General features: G+C 40.3%; 1 protein-coding gene across 3 annotated transcripts in view; it reads right to left on the reverse strand.

The window, feature by feature from the left end:
• Nucleotides 1–14,802, reverse strand: part of pemt (phosphatidylethanolamine N-methyltransferase) — a 57,560-nt gene that overhangs the window by 28,627 nt on the left and 14,131 nt on the right. For all 3 annotated transcript variants that reach the window (XM_062414188.1, XM_062414190.1, XM_062414189.1), the window contains one exon: nt 4,985–5,100. In XM_062414188.1, the coding sequence (XP_062270172.1) occupies nt 4,985–5,100 (116 nt within the window). The remainder of the gene's footprint in view (nt 1–4,984; nt 5,101–14,802) is intronic.

Here is a 14,802-nt window from a genome sequence, read left to right on the forward strand (position 1 = left end):
TAAACCTCTGACCCCTGGATATACCATAATAACTGATGCTGAGTCACCGTTGATTTAGCGTCTACAAAAACGGGACATCGGTCTTTCAGACACTTGGTCATTGGTTTTAACCTATTTGTCAGTACAAATCTACACCTAATTTACAAAGGACAAGTTCTCTTTTTATTCTATTGTCCAAGGGAAAAAAAAGTGTCATATGCGAATGAAGTGTCTTATGTAAAAGCAACCGTACATCGAATGTCTTTTAACCTTTTCAAATGTGACATAGAAATTCTAATGTTGGAGAGAGAGCTGGATGATGAGGAAGTAATGGAAGGTCAGGTACATAAGGTGTAGCGTGGGAGTTGAATAAAGACACTTTCCCAGTGAGTCGCTTTGCAGCCGACCTTAGTCAGACATTATGGTCTTTATTACCACTCAAAGCGCTTTCCAGTAAAGTGTGTTGCCATTCACCCACTCTCACACCCAGTCCTACAGTGTATCTATGGGCTACACTTTGCTATGAGGGGCAATTTGGGGTTCATTGTCTTCCCCAAGGACACTTTGGAATGCAGATGGCGAAGACTGGGATCGAACCGCTGACCTCAACGAAATGATGGCGTTTAATCTGCAGATCAGGCCAAGAGATTAAAATGTCATTTGCACTAAAACTAAATTATAAGACTATTATTCTTGGAATACAGTTGTTCAAGCCTAATATTCAATTCGATCAATTTTGAGATTTTGACAGATGGATCAATAATGTTGTGACTACATCACCTAACATATTTTATATTCCATTTTCACTTTTAAGCTCCCTCATTCAGTCGTTACATGTTGTCAAAGATGCTGGCATCTGACCAAATGCCCTTACGGAAGGAATTGTAAAACTTAAGAAACCCAACCGTTAATACACTGGCAAACTGATTGTAGGCTCTCATCCAATCTTCTATTCCTAAATTAGTAAAATAGTTGGAAAGATAGTCTCAGACAAAATGATCTCATATAATCAAGAAAATATGCCCTGGGGAATTTCAGTCAGTCTTCATTACTGTAATTCACTTTTTACTGATCCCCCTGTAACAGACTTCTGCTAATTTAAAACTATTAACATTTTATAGAATACTTGGACAAATTAAGTTTACACTAACACAACCAACTGTTAACTTAATGTAGTTCAATAATGTTTTGAAAAACTAAACAAATTCATACATGCTTCTTCGATTTTAGGTATGATGTTGATGTATTCCTCTGACTATGATCATGACCTGACTTCCTCTCAAGTGCTATCATGAGGTTGACCCCACAACAGCATCACAAATTAAGAAGGAAAACATTGGTGATCCTGTGACTTCTTATCTGGGGAAATCATCAGGTCCAACTCTTTATTTATCTTTCATTTTGGTCTTTGTCGTCACTGCAAAACAAAATACATTCTCATCGGCAGTGAGTACAGTTAATATGTGAGGCAACGCGTTAATGCATTGTTTTTTTTTTCAATAACTACTTCTAAATGACTTTGCGACTGCAGTGTAGATTAAAAAAAGAATGAAGGAAATTACTAACAAACATTACTCATGTTTCTCAATATGGGTTTTGGTACAAGAAATTCTTTATTTTAAGCTGTTCACATTCCCTGAGGATAAACGAAGAGAATGGATGCGTAACAATTTGGTATCTAATACTTCTTAATGTGTAAATCCCAATCCTCGCAACTCATTAAACTGGGTGCTAAAGCATGGGCGCGATTAATTAGAAATGCACTTGGGGTTTAATATTAAACGTAATCAGTAATCACTACAGTGGGCTGAGCTGATAAAAATAACAACTCTGCGTCTTCTGCATGTCTCTCATACAGCCTGGAAATAGATGGAGCTATAAAAAGACAGGGCTGTCAGCTAATTGGCCCGGTAGTGAATCAATCAGTGTACAAGTCAATTAGATAACTGTACAGAAAGCAGCCTGCTGGTCAATGAGGTGGCTTGTCTGTCAGTTAATGTTATCTTTACAGAGGAGGGTTTTACCGAACCCTGTTGAGCAGAACAGATATGATTTGTTGCTATGAACGCACATGTATATACTTGATTAATCATTTAAACCCCACATAAGGTTTATTAGCACCATTAACTGTCGTTTTCTTAGCTTTTCTTTAATTCATTTTAAACTCGGTGTTGTAGATGTATTTTTCCAACCCCCCCCCTCATCCGTTTAGTTTCCTTTTATACATAAACATTTTACTTTATACATAAAAGTTCTTGGAAATGATTCGACTCACAAAGGTTGAATTTTCGTGACCACTGAAGCCACAGAACTGCACCTGAATTAGTGTGATGGACAAAATAAACGTAATTAAAATTGAATGTTGCGATTAGAAGAGAATACCTTGTATTGTAGCAGGGGATTTTAGTGTTTCTCATTAGGTCTAATAGGAGTAATAAATAATATATTCTTTCCATTTGTCATAAACATCTTAAATCCTGTTAAAACTCATAGTTTTACCCCTGTGCATTGTTTGTTCAGGTTTTCCAAAGTAAAGAGAAATCTAAGAAGTGTGCATCAATGCCGAGGTTTACAAAAATCAATGCACACACACCAGAGCACTTCGCCTGCCACTGACGTCACTGTTTGCTGAGACAGATGCAGAAGAGGCTGTAAAAGATTCAGGTTGTTTCACTGACTTCAGTAACCTTCAGGATCTGAGCTGTGAAGCTCTCTGTCGTGCTGCCCTTTGCTACCATCCCAATTGGTTTTGAAGGTGTCACACCGCAGTGAGGGTTGTCTTGTCTTGGGGTTTCTGTCTCGTTACTTCCTGTTTTATTTTGAAATCCTAACTCTCCTCTCGTTTCAGGTCACTTGCCCTTCTCATGTGTCACTGATTCCGGATTGTTTCCACCTGTTCCTTTCACCCTCATGTGCTTATAGTCTGCGTCTCCCCTTTGTCTTGTGCCGAAGTGTTTCGTTCTTGTTCGTTCACCCAAGCCCTTCCACAGCCATAGTCGTATTTAGCGTGATCTTTGCTACGCCGCGTAAGTTGTTTTCTGTTTCCTCCATGAGAGTGATTTTTGGTTTGTTAAAGTTTTCTAGTTTAGCTTCTTTTTGTGTTGTTTTGGTAATCTGTTTTTCTTCCTCCCTTTTGGAGTGATTTCTGTTTAGAGAGATTTAGTGCCTCCTTTTTAGGTGAGCCTTTTCTGTTGTCCCGTTTTCATAGTTTGGTTTTCCTCCTTCTGGAGCGCTTTTGATTTCCTGCCCTAGCCTTTTTGTTTGACCTCCGTTGGGAGCGATTTATGTTTTAAGAACTCCTTTTCCTAGTGAGTGTTTTGAATAGATTAAGCAAGTTTTTTCATAGCCTGATCTTGTCACTCTGCATAGAGGAACCGATCTCAATAAAGTGTGCTGGCACGTGAATCCTCTGCATCTGAGTCCTCCTTCTAGTCCAGGCCTGACAGAAGGGAAACTTTACAGCCTGCCATGGTGTTATCCTGGATTACCCAGTTTACAGTGACTCAGCAAAAAACAAAAAAAGGTAGTCCTGTATGCTAAATTTACACAAAATGTATCATAATCCCCTTTTTCATGGCCGACATTTCGACATGTCAGAGTAATAGGTTGGAAAAAATTAAATGGATGATTGCTGAATACCATTTAGATGCTTCAGTGGCCAGGTGGCCAGGTACTGTGCATACTGGCTCTTTTTCCTACTGTCAGAGACACTTGAACTGAGCAGAGTCAAACCTGTGTTTTCCCTACTAAGACAAGTCTTGGCTTTTTGTCAGTCCCTCCTTACAGTCTTTCACAGTCCTGATCCCTGTTTGTTTTGGACCCTCACCAGCATATGTGTCTGAGCTGAAGTTGTTTTCTGAGCTTGTCAAAAGATTCTTTGAAACACAATACATTGTACAATGGGATGTGCGTTTAGCCCACACACTTTTGACTTAAAATCCCTGGAGCTCTACTTTGATAAAGGAAGTGATGTGTAAGCATGTCTCAACAAAAATAATACATATTCCAAGCAGTTCTTGGAATTTCATAACGGCACAATAATTCAACTAAAAGCCTTTAAAATACTTTTGTTATTACTTTTGTTTGAAGTGAATTCAGTTTGACGGTAGAGATATTATTTCCCTGATTCCCCTTCTGTTCTAGCACATCTGAGTGAATGAATTGTTCTCATGCTATTTATAGTTATTCATGTTGCTCTGAGTGTATTGATAATCATTCTCCTCAGAACCACAGGAATAAAACTGGCAAGACAATTTATCATCTTGGAAACATCTTGCTACAAAAGCATTGTTGCCCGGCAACAAGCATCACAGACATCCTTTTGAGAGAAGGAGGAAGAAAAAAGTCTTCACATACTGGCATACTGTATGTGTGTGGTGTTGATAGTGGGGTGCTTTGTCACTATTCTGCTCAGCAGTGGAAGGTTTGTACTTCCACTGGTTGCTGATGGCAGGCACGGGGGTGTCACAGACACGTACAGAGCCTCCGGTACAGAACCAACGCAGGGAGAGAGAAGAAACAAGTACACCGAGCCGAGGCGGAGGAAAGAAAACAGGAAGATGTATACAGAGGATGGCAACAGGACAAAAGGGAAAAAGAGTGCGTTGTGTACAGTAGAACCTTGAGATTCAAGGTCTTTATTATCATACTATGGTACAATGTTAACAAAATGACTAATGGTTTAACTAGGTTACTCCGCTGGGTTTGGCTCTTTCTTATCTATAATGAACTGGAAAATAAGTTAGGTTTAAGTCCAAACAGGGGGAGCACGCTGTTCGGCCTAAGCAAAGAAAACTTTCACAATTTGTGTAATGAAACTAGTGAATCTTATTAAGGGAAGAAAACACAAAAATGACAGACAGTGCTACAAGACAAGAGATACAGGAAGGAACAGTGTAGGTCGGAAATCTGCACAGGTTTGTTCTAAGCTTAGCATCGGCCCTGGTGACTGCTCAGAGGATTTGAAAGACAGCAGAAAGAAGAAGAGGAGAGATGTCTGCTTCACCTGTGGCTACGGTAGACGTTGAGCAAAACGATGACGAGGCCCAGGCAGTAACAGCCGAGCTGAGGGCTGCCAAAGAGCCTGGAGAGTCTCTGTGTACGATGTTCCCATCTCGCCACCTGCATTATGACAGAAACAGAGGGCAGAAGACATGAGATGCAGGAGTTTACCAAGAACAGGAGAGGCAGGAAGTCAGTCTCTTGAATATGCCAGGGGGGAGGGCGTGAGGGGAAACTTCTCGCTCTTTCCAGAAATCTCTCACACCAACAGCACTTTCCAGCTCCTCTTGGGATCCTGAAGCGTTCCCAGGCCAAATATTTTTTATGATTCTACCAGGGTCTACTCTCAGCTGGGCATGCCATGAATATTTCCTATAGAAGGTACCCAGGAGGGCTCGTTGCACATGGTGGTTGCACATTTTTCAAACGTTCTCACAATGGCTGTGTAGTATGTAAATTAAAAAATGTATTTCCATTTCTTTCCTGCCATTTAAAATGGCAAACGACGTATTCCAACATGTCGTGACTCAGCAGTAATGGCGTTCACGTTATTAAAGCACTCTCTCTTCCTGTCACTGAAGAGTGTAATCACCACCACCGTCCTTCGCTTTAAGTGCGGGGGAAAAGTTAGTATTTAACATAATGGTCGTTATATATTCACGTCTCAATTGCATCACTGCCATTATCGGAGTTGGGGCAGAGAAACGGACAGAATGAGGTGCTCCCTCGCTGAAATACCTGATCTAAAAATAACTATAGGCCACACAGATCAGAATCCATTCATGAGTGCATTTTGTTTCCTTTTAATTACCTAACATTAAGTGAAGTATTTCCACCTCAAATGATACAGAACAACAGAAAAAGCTGGAATAACAAGCTCAAAACAGTTTCATTTGCCTTCCATGATTTGAGCATAGAGTCTGACCTCTCAGAATGTTTGATTGAATGGTGTCTGCATATTTAGCTTGTTGACATTTATTTTTGCTGTCTTTCTTGATAAATTTGCTCTAGAAAATACTTGTTCCTGTTTAACTATACAAAATTATTTGATTTGTATTCAAGTATTTTTAACATTGACATCTACACAATTTCCTAGGTTAGAATAGGGAGTAAACAGGAATTTAACACAAGTACCTCTTAATCAAATAATACAGCAAGATTACTACTATTCAAATACCACCTAATTTGAATTTAAAATAAAGCTGTCAGTAATTGCTAAATGGATCAAAATGCATACTTTAAAAACAAAGGTTTATATAGTATATACTATATGCTGATGGAGGGACGGTTGAAGTGTTTGAGTCCACAAAATACTTATAGAGTCTCAGGGGTACACAGTGTGCAATGACCTGGATTACTTTTAATACTGAAAAAAAGTCCTGAAGAACCTGGAGATATTATTTTCTTAATTTGTTTACATCCCTCAGATAGCTGTTAGATAAAAGCTTCATTCTCTTGGTGGAGCTTTTAATTGATGCTTTCAGCGCTCCGCATTGCACCATGAATATTCCCCAGGGAACATATGCAAGATAAAAAAAAAAAACACAAGCCAGTCTGTCGCGTTACAGACAAACTCCAAATCGCTGACTGCATGTGGGCTGAAGTGCTTGGATGACTGTGAAACACAGCAAAAGGATACAAATGATGCCGTGGATACAGCTTTTATGTGTTCAGAGGAGGAAAGGTAGGGAAGGGAGTAGGAGGATATATCAAAGGTGAGAGTAAATAAACTTAATACAGGGACAAAAGAGACCGTTTTTAAATACATGTACTGGTTTATGAGGTATTTGGGAAAAAGATAAGTTAACTGCAGGCTCAGACATTTAGTCAGAAAGCAGCAACAAATGTCTTACATCAAAAGAAGATCTCTCTCTCTCTCTCTCTCTCTCTGTGTGAGTGTGTGTACAAGACTGCTATGCAATAAAAGCCTCACAATTGAAGCTCCTTGGTGACTCAGACGTATGGCAACATTAAAAACAGTATTTCATTACCTTCCACTTGTGAAATAATGTTAGGAATTAGCCTCCAAACTAACAGGTTTCTGCATTTTGACATCAGTAAGTAGCACTTTGTACTAACACATAAAAACACATACTGTATGTCACCATTCCATTTAGCCATCCATCCATTGGGGGCCAATCATTGGGCAAGAGGAGGGGTACACCCTAGACAGGTTGCCAGTCGAGCACGGATATCAACATTCTCTCCTGTTAATTAATAATCTAGGCTGGGCTATTTCCAAGGCTCCTTCAACTTTTGTAGACAACTGTGTCCTTCCATCCTCGAAGAACAAAGGCTCCAATTGGTGAATCCTTCTCCGAGCTACCTACCCTAGGATTCATTGCACTTTGGTGTCAAACCGTTTTTGTTTGACACCAGTGTTAATTGGGTGAGCAAGCGACGAGTTGTACCATGCTTAAGTATCATGCTTCAACTTGACCGAACGGTCCATGTGATTAAAAAACCAAGTCGAAGAAAAAATTGTATTGTCATTTCTAACTTCAGCCCTGTTGCTAGGCAGCTGATTACAAACCAGTACATCTCGTTTCAGTTCTATTTCCGTCGGCTGCGTAGACTGCATCCTCCAAAAGCTAAGAGGTTTGTTATGAGACATACATACAGATGTTGGGCCATTTTTTTGCCAGTACACTGCTACGCTCTATTGTGAGCCAGCGAATGGACTGCAAGCTCCTCCAAAATCCTTTAACACAATTTACAGACCCTCCATGAAATGATTGAGTACACTCGAAATAATCAGGTGTGCTGCACACAGACATACTGATGTTGTAATCACATCATCAATCAAGACATAGAAATAAAGGGAGGCATTGGCGAGGGGAGCGCAGGGAGTGGCGCCGGCTTTGCAGAACGAGCAGCTCTCCACAACTAATTCAATCAAGGCTTAGGAAACAGGCTCCTCCTGCATCCCCATCAGCCCACTTAAATGTGAGAGGCAGGCCCCCGAATGGGTTTGAAGTCGGGACATTAGGATGATTTCGGAGGGGAAGGAACTTTTGACGTCTTATGTCGCTTTATGGAAGAACATTTAAGCAGCAGAAACCGTAGAATGAAGCTAAAATCACCCTGCAGCTAGTCCTCATTGACACATAGGGAATATACAGACTGACAATAGATCAAGATGTACAACAAACCAGCAATAACATTGTATTTAAGTACAGCTGTGTGCCCAGGAGAACAAACACAAATGCACACACACGCACAGATGAGCTCTATTAATGCGAGAATGTGTGTCCTACGGGAATGGCATCGAGAAAGGGAACAAGAACACATGCACACCAGGAACATCCTGATTAGGTCCTCACTCAATTCAGGAAACTATGATTGAATATTCAAATATCTGGGGATTTGTTGACATCTTGTCAACAGCAGTGCAGAAACACTGAGAGCACACGCTCCTTCAATGTGACAAACAAAATTTAGATACATTTTTAATTGAAATCTGGGGACAGGACGGCAGAAAATGTAGCCATACTATAACAGGGTGGCTCCAAGGAATGTAATGTTAATGAATTAGTCCACCAATGTATTGTCATAGTTGACATACATACCTACATTTATATATTTTTAGTACACACGCACACACACAAATATCATCACCCACTGAACACAGATTCATTTGTCCCAAAAAGTCCCTATCATGTTAGTGTAAAACCTAATGAGATTATGACTCCTGTTAAGGTTGCATCGTTCCACCTTCAGGCAAAGGCAGGAGGTCAAATCTATTATATGACCCTGATTGTGTCACCAACAACGATTTAGCTGAAATGTTTACAGACTGCAAAACTGCCAAATGAATACATTAAAATGTCAAAGCTATGGATCTAAACGTATCTCCTTCTATAACTTTGACTCTGGGCATTGCAATGAACTGATTCAAATTAAAACACAATAAAGCAGAACAGTGCTGGATAATTCAAAGGTGGAAATGTTCCCAAATACTGCCGCAAGTTCTGATGCCTTCGGACTGTGGCTTGTTTGTCATGGACACAGTTACCTGAATACTTTCGTTGCCCTGCAGGTACAGAAACATATCATTCACACAGTGACCTTGGTTTCGTGACACTGATCATCTGCCTTTATGAAAAAGTCTAGAGTATTTATCAGTCTGTGATACAGCAGATAGAAGCACAGGGGGGAAGGAAGAACTTTCTTTTATTGTGTAAGTTATGAAAGCCTTGAAACCTAAACGACAACCGGGCACTTGCAACTCATCCAGAATTGAGCTTGTTGTGGACAGCCGAACCAAATTCTTGTGCAAAGTCTTATGCATAACCTTCACGACCAATTCATGCCTAACCTTGACTGAACCTAACCACAATTCACATCTTATCTCCAACCTTATAACTGGTCTTATTACCAGGCCTGCAGAAATGAGGTTCTGCCTCATTAGGACTGAACTTTGGCCTCTATGAGGTCTAATGGACCTGACAAAAGTGGTAACACAAATGAGCACACACGCATATCCACATGCTCTCTATGAGGTCTAATGGTCCTGACAAAGGAGGTAACACTACTGAGCACACATGCATATCTACATGCTAACAAATCTCAGCCTTTAGCTGTGTGGGGACATCTGAGGTCACATCACCCTACCAATCAGTGTAATTGGGTCCAGGGAATAAAATCATTAAAAGCAATGAACTAAAACATTAGTCGTTCACTCAAGTCATGAATATCTCTAACCTGGCTGAGCGAAATACATGTACAATAGTTTGATTCATGACTCAGATCTGCTTTGTAATGTACTGTTATCTCCAGTATCACAGTCATTTGAGGACAACCCACATTAAGTGATTTTGTTTGCTTCAGCTAAACAAGACTCACATGATCGTGATTAGTGTTTTTTCTATGGATCAAACAACCAGTTTTTTCTTTTAACGGCCAAAGGATAGATCTTAAAAGAATATCTTAACAATCATTAATATGTATTCAGATATCAGGTATGTTATCATGCTTATATTATGTTGTTTTTTTTGCATCAGATAAAACAGCAATTTATAATAACAGATGATGAACAAAACACTTGAAGTTATTGAAAATAAAATTTGAAATTGTATTATTAATAAATTCTGTGAATTGTTTCAATTGTTAAGTAGATTCGCATTCTACTTTTTGAATCGTCAATGATAATAAATCACAACTTATCACAGAACTAAACCCTGAAGAGGTATTCTATTCCTCCCCCTTGTGAATTTGGACATTGGCTGAAGCCTATTGACTCAAAATACCAGATATTTTCCCGCTGTCTATTATTGGATTTATTTTGCTCTCAGCCGTCTAAGAGCCTACTTTAGCTGTGTGAGACAAAGGACCACTGCAGCAGATGACGCGAAAAGGAAACGCTGAAGAGTAATTTTGTTTCCAAAGATGTAGGTCACTAGGCAGCACTGACCGGATGACAGACACCCACTCCATATGCAGGGAAAGGATTAGATGATGTTTGCTCTCTCGGCTTCATCACCACATGCATGCAGGTTGATAATGCATGTACCGGGTGGCAGCCATTTGTTCAGGTGGGCCTGACCTCTGCTTGTTAGGGCAGAGTGGGAGGAGAGATATTACGTTTGTGCAGCTACTGAGAAAAAGCAGTATTCTTTGATTGCAGATGCACTGGGTAGCCATAGACCAAAATATCTGAAACCAAAGGAGAAGCGCAACTAATTAAAAACCTCTTCTGAACAGTGATGGTCAAATAACAAATCTGCAGCTGTGACAAGGCAAACTGTCAAGCTTGGATTGCCCTACATGCTATAGTAGTGTGTTTGGGTCTTTTATATGTATAAGGAATTAACTGAATAGTCCATCTGCTCAAAAGTAAGCTGAAAATGTAAGCAAGCCTGGCTAACTAGCCTACTAACAACGGATATCTATTTTGAAGCCAAAATATCTCAGATATGAATGTTTCCATCTTGCAGACTTGAAACCAGAGTCTGGTCACATTTGGGGGATTGAGTTACGGTAGCGATGTCCTGCTGATACGCGCCCTTGACCAATCAGTTTCAGCTGTCATTCATGAGGTTTCACCCTGTTTTCATAGCATCAAAGAACTAAGTAAAACCATACATCATTAAAATCAACATTTGATTATGTATCAGTGTGATGAGAAGTACCTAAATGACAGAAACCATCTTTAATGTGGAGGAGGCGTAATTTGTGACCAATACTGCAGCCAGCCACCAGGTGGCGATCGAGACGCTCTGGCCTCACTTTTAGGGAGCAGTTGTGACATCATTCTTTACACACAGTGTTTGATTTTGACACAAGTCACCTACAAACATTACACAAGTAAAAATTGACTTGTCAAGTAAGTGGCAGTGTTTGTGGTAGGTTAGCTACCGCTGACAAAATCTGCAATGGAGCAGTCGTTTAGTCACTCGAAAAACTTAAGAGCCTTAGGCCGGAAATGAATGGCCTACTTTCATTTACATCTTTGTGTGATCAAAGACACATTGTTTAAAATGACTGTGGCTTTTGACTGGTGACTCTTCAGCTGTCACTGTAAAGAGCCTTCAGCACTGAATAGGAAAGTTCGACACCCAATGAGGAGCAGGGAGAATGTTCACTTATACAGGACTGACGTAATGCTACTGCTTAGTTATTCAAGTGAACTCAATCAACTTAGACCATACTACCCCTGTGGACATCGAAGAAACAGAAGTCACTACTGTAAACAAAATGTCGCCACTTTAAAAATCTAAAATTTAAACTGTTTCTTGAAAAGAATATACGCACACACACACACGCAGAGCAGCAGCATACAAACTGACACTTTAAATCACAGTCTTCAGCTGATGCTGCCTTGCTAATAATCATCCTAAATTTAACTGCCATTCAGTCTGTGTTTAAGAAAAAAAAAACAAAAAGGCTTGTTCGTAATTTGTGCAACACTTGTGCGTCAGACAATAAAAATAATCTCTGCCAGGGGCTATCATGACAGCATTTAAAGTGAAGAGTCCTCGTGCAAAACACACATAACTGTGCATGAATATTTGATATCAATGAGTAGTTGTCTTTTGCCCTGGAATTCAGTTCTTCAACTCTAACTAAAAAGTAAATATATAATAACAAAATAAAAAGAAATATGAGCTATGAGATTGAAAACTTTAGCCGAAAAAATTCCAATCCGGTCCCTTTGGCACATTCTAATCCCATAATTTATACATATCATTATTAGTTTAATGCATGTTAACCTGCCTAATTGTAAGTTATTGTGTAGATAAATCTGGCTCCTTGTGGGTTTTAGCTCAAAAAGCTATTATTATATAAATGTTTTATAGAGAAAACAGAAGATCAGTATCAGGTCACAGCTGCTTTCACAACATATTGTGATCGGGTGGATGCTGCTGAGTAAACCACACAAAAGATTTGTGAATAATGGTTTTAAATATTTTCTTCTGAAAAACATGACTTGATATAAAAGTACCCAGCTGTAGCTATGAAGCAATTTTTTCATGGACCAATTCAAGGTATACAGCGGTAAAATTACCAAAGGTTACTTGTACCATTTAATCTTTACTACCGTAATTATCGTGATGATTTGCTTGAGACTGTCCAGTATCAGGCAAAGTCAGCACGTCTTCAAGATGCAGGCAAAGCAAGCAAAGCATTTGCTGTGTGTTGTAGAAACATGGTGGAAGTAGCAGCAGGCGGTGGGGGGGCAGTAACAGCAGGAGAACTGTTAGTTATCTCTCGCCATAACAAATGCTAACATCTACTGTTGACAAAATCTGTTTTTGTTAAACAAACTTGAAATTTGTCCGGACAAAACTGAAGGCTGTTAATAGACAACTGAAGGCGGCCACAGGTTCTTCTCTGTCATGTTTGTAAGGGGTATTTAGCTGCAACATGCATATTCACCTATAGATTATAATTCTACACACTGAACCTTTAACCCAGCAACTTGTCTCATCTTCTATAAATAAGGAATTTTCAATCATTTTAATTTATGATCGATGTTATGTCAATATGAAACTTGGTGACATTTTCTGACATTTACAGCACATTTGAACAATGCTGCGATAATACTGCTAATGGTGGTAACTATAATTGTCATACACAATTTTTCATCCCTGCCCAGCTGAAACCTCTGCTCAGTCATTGGAAGCACTTGGACTATCTGACTGAAGTCTGTCGTTTCTCATCTGCTCAGTTTGCTTGCATTTATTTAAAGTTCGTAATGAATCAGTGGCTGCCGCTGCCGCTGACATCACATTGCACGTTCTCTTGGGTTTGCTTTAGTCCCTTTTGCTTTGGTGGGGTTTTCACCTCCCCTAACCTCAGCTGCCCGTCCCTTTCCCTTTTCTCTCTCCAACACGTCCCTCCTTTTGGCCGTCTAAAGGCTTAATTATAGTCCTGCGACTGCAACCGCGGAAGGCCACACAGCTGCATCGACGGACTCGTTTTGGTTTATACTTCTCTTACGTGCTGCGCGTGTTGCAACGCAATTTACCGCCAGAACCATAGGCGGAGGAACGTTTTTTTTCAAAGACAAAACACACAAAGAAGAGACGTCTTCTTCTTCGTCGACTGTTTATTTACAACGCCACTCTGGCTCCTCATAGCCTATTTCTGGCGGCCAAATCGGCCAGTCAGTGACGGGTTATACAAGTGGTCATACTTTCGGATCTCTTCTGCCAAGTGCTCTTCTCTTTGGTCCATATTCGTTCTTCTAAATCTTCCGTGATTTCCGCGTATTGTGGGGAATGAAACCGGAAACTAGACTCCGGACGGGATGTAGTCAGCCGACCAATCACAAGCCTTGCGGGCTGCGTGAGGCTTGCGTCGTTTTGTCGTATAGTTAGAAAAATCGACGGACGCACGCAAGACGCCAGAGGGCACGAAAGGGGCGTGTTGCGTGTCTTGCAACAAGAGTATAATTCGGCCTTAACTGCTGATGACTCATTCGAACACGATCTCTCTCGGGACCCAGGCACCAGATAAGGCCCCTAAGAGAGGGTGCACAAATTGCGAGGCACACTTTGTGTCAATATCACATGCCACGTCATACATGCTGCTTTACCGTCTTATTTATGTGATTGCAGACGTTTGGCCTCAGCCTCAGCTGTGATAAGGGCTCAAAAGCAGACAGAGAAAGATTGGGTTACGATTGAATTGAGCTGCCAGGTCTTTGGGTGTCAGTTCAGGTAACCTATGAATACTTTAACACTCTGCAAAGCAAATGTAGCCACCATTTTGTTGTCTGATGTATCCCCAAACCCCCTTTATACATTTATTATTTTTAACTGAATGTAATTTAACCCATAACAAGCCATTGATTACATATTCCTTGTCAGTGTTAATACTTGTCTTGGGGAGCTCTACTGCAATAAATTACTTAACCAAGACTTACCTGGCACCAGATTTCGATAAGCATTACCTCGTGTTCAACCAAATTAGTGTTAGGAATAGGCAGGTAAAACGACTCCTTTCACATTGCCAGTAGAGGAGTTAGGCTTCCTGTCGGGGGGGTTTCTGTGCCCGGTGAGTCATGTTCGATGTCATGAAGGTGTCAGAAACTGGAAAGCTCTCTCACCTTGCTCTCTTGTCGCCTCTTGCCAGACATATTGCACATTGTTTCCAAGATGTAAAAGAAAAAAAAGCACACACATGTCTGAGGCTATTTACGTGAGAAATGCACGGAAGTTCAACGTCATAGAGTTGCAAATAACAAGAGCAGCAGCGGCTTCTAGACTGCCAAAATAAGGAAGAAGAAATTAGCACATTCACCAGGGTGTCATGTTTCCATCCCTGACGATCAGAGCCGGAGGCGATAAAAACCTGTGTCTACTGCAGAATGAATAT

The sequence above is a fragment of the Platichthys flesus genome, chromosome 20 (assembly GCF_949316205.1).
Source record: "Platichthys flesus chromosome 20, fPlaFle2.1, whole genome shotgun sequence".
NCBI classification, from domain to species: Eukaryota; Metazoa; Chordata; class Actinopteri; order Pleuronectiformes; family Pleuronectidae; genus Platichthys; species Platichthys flesus.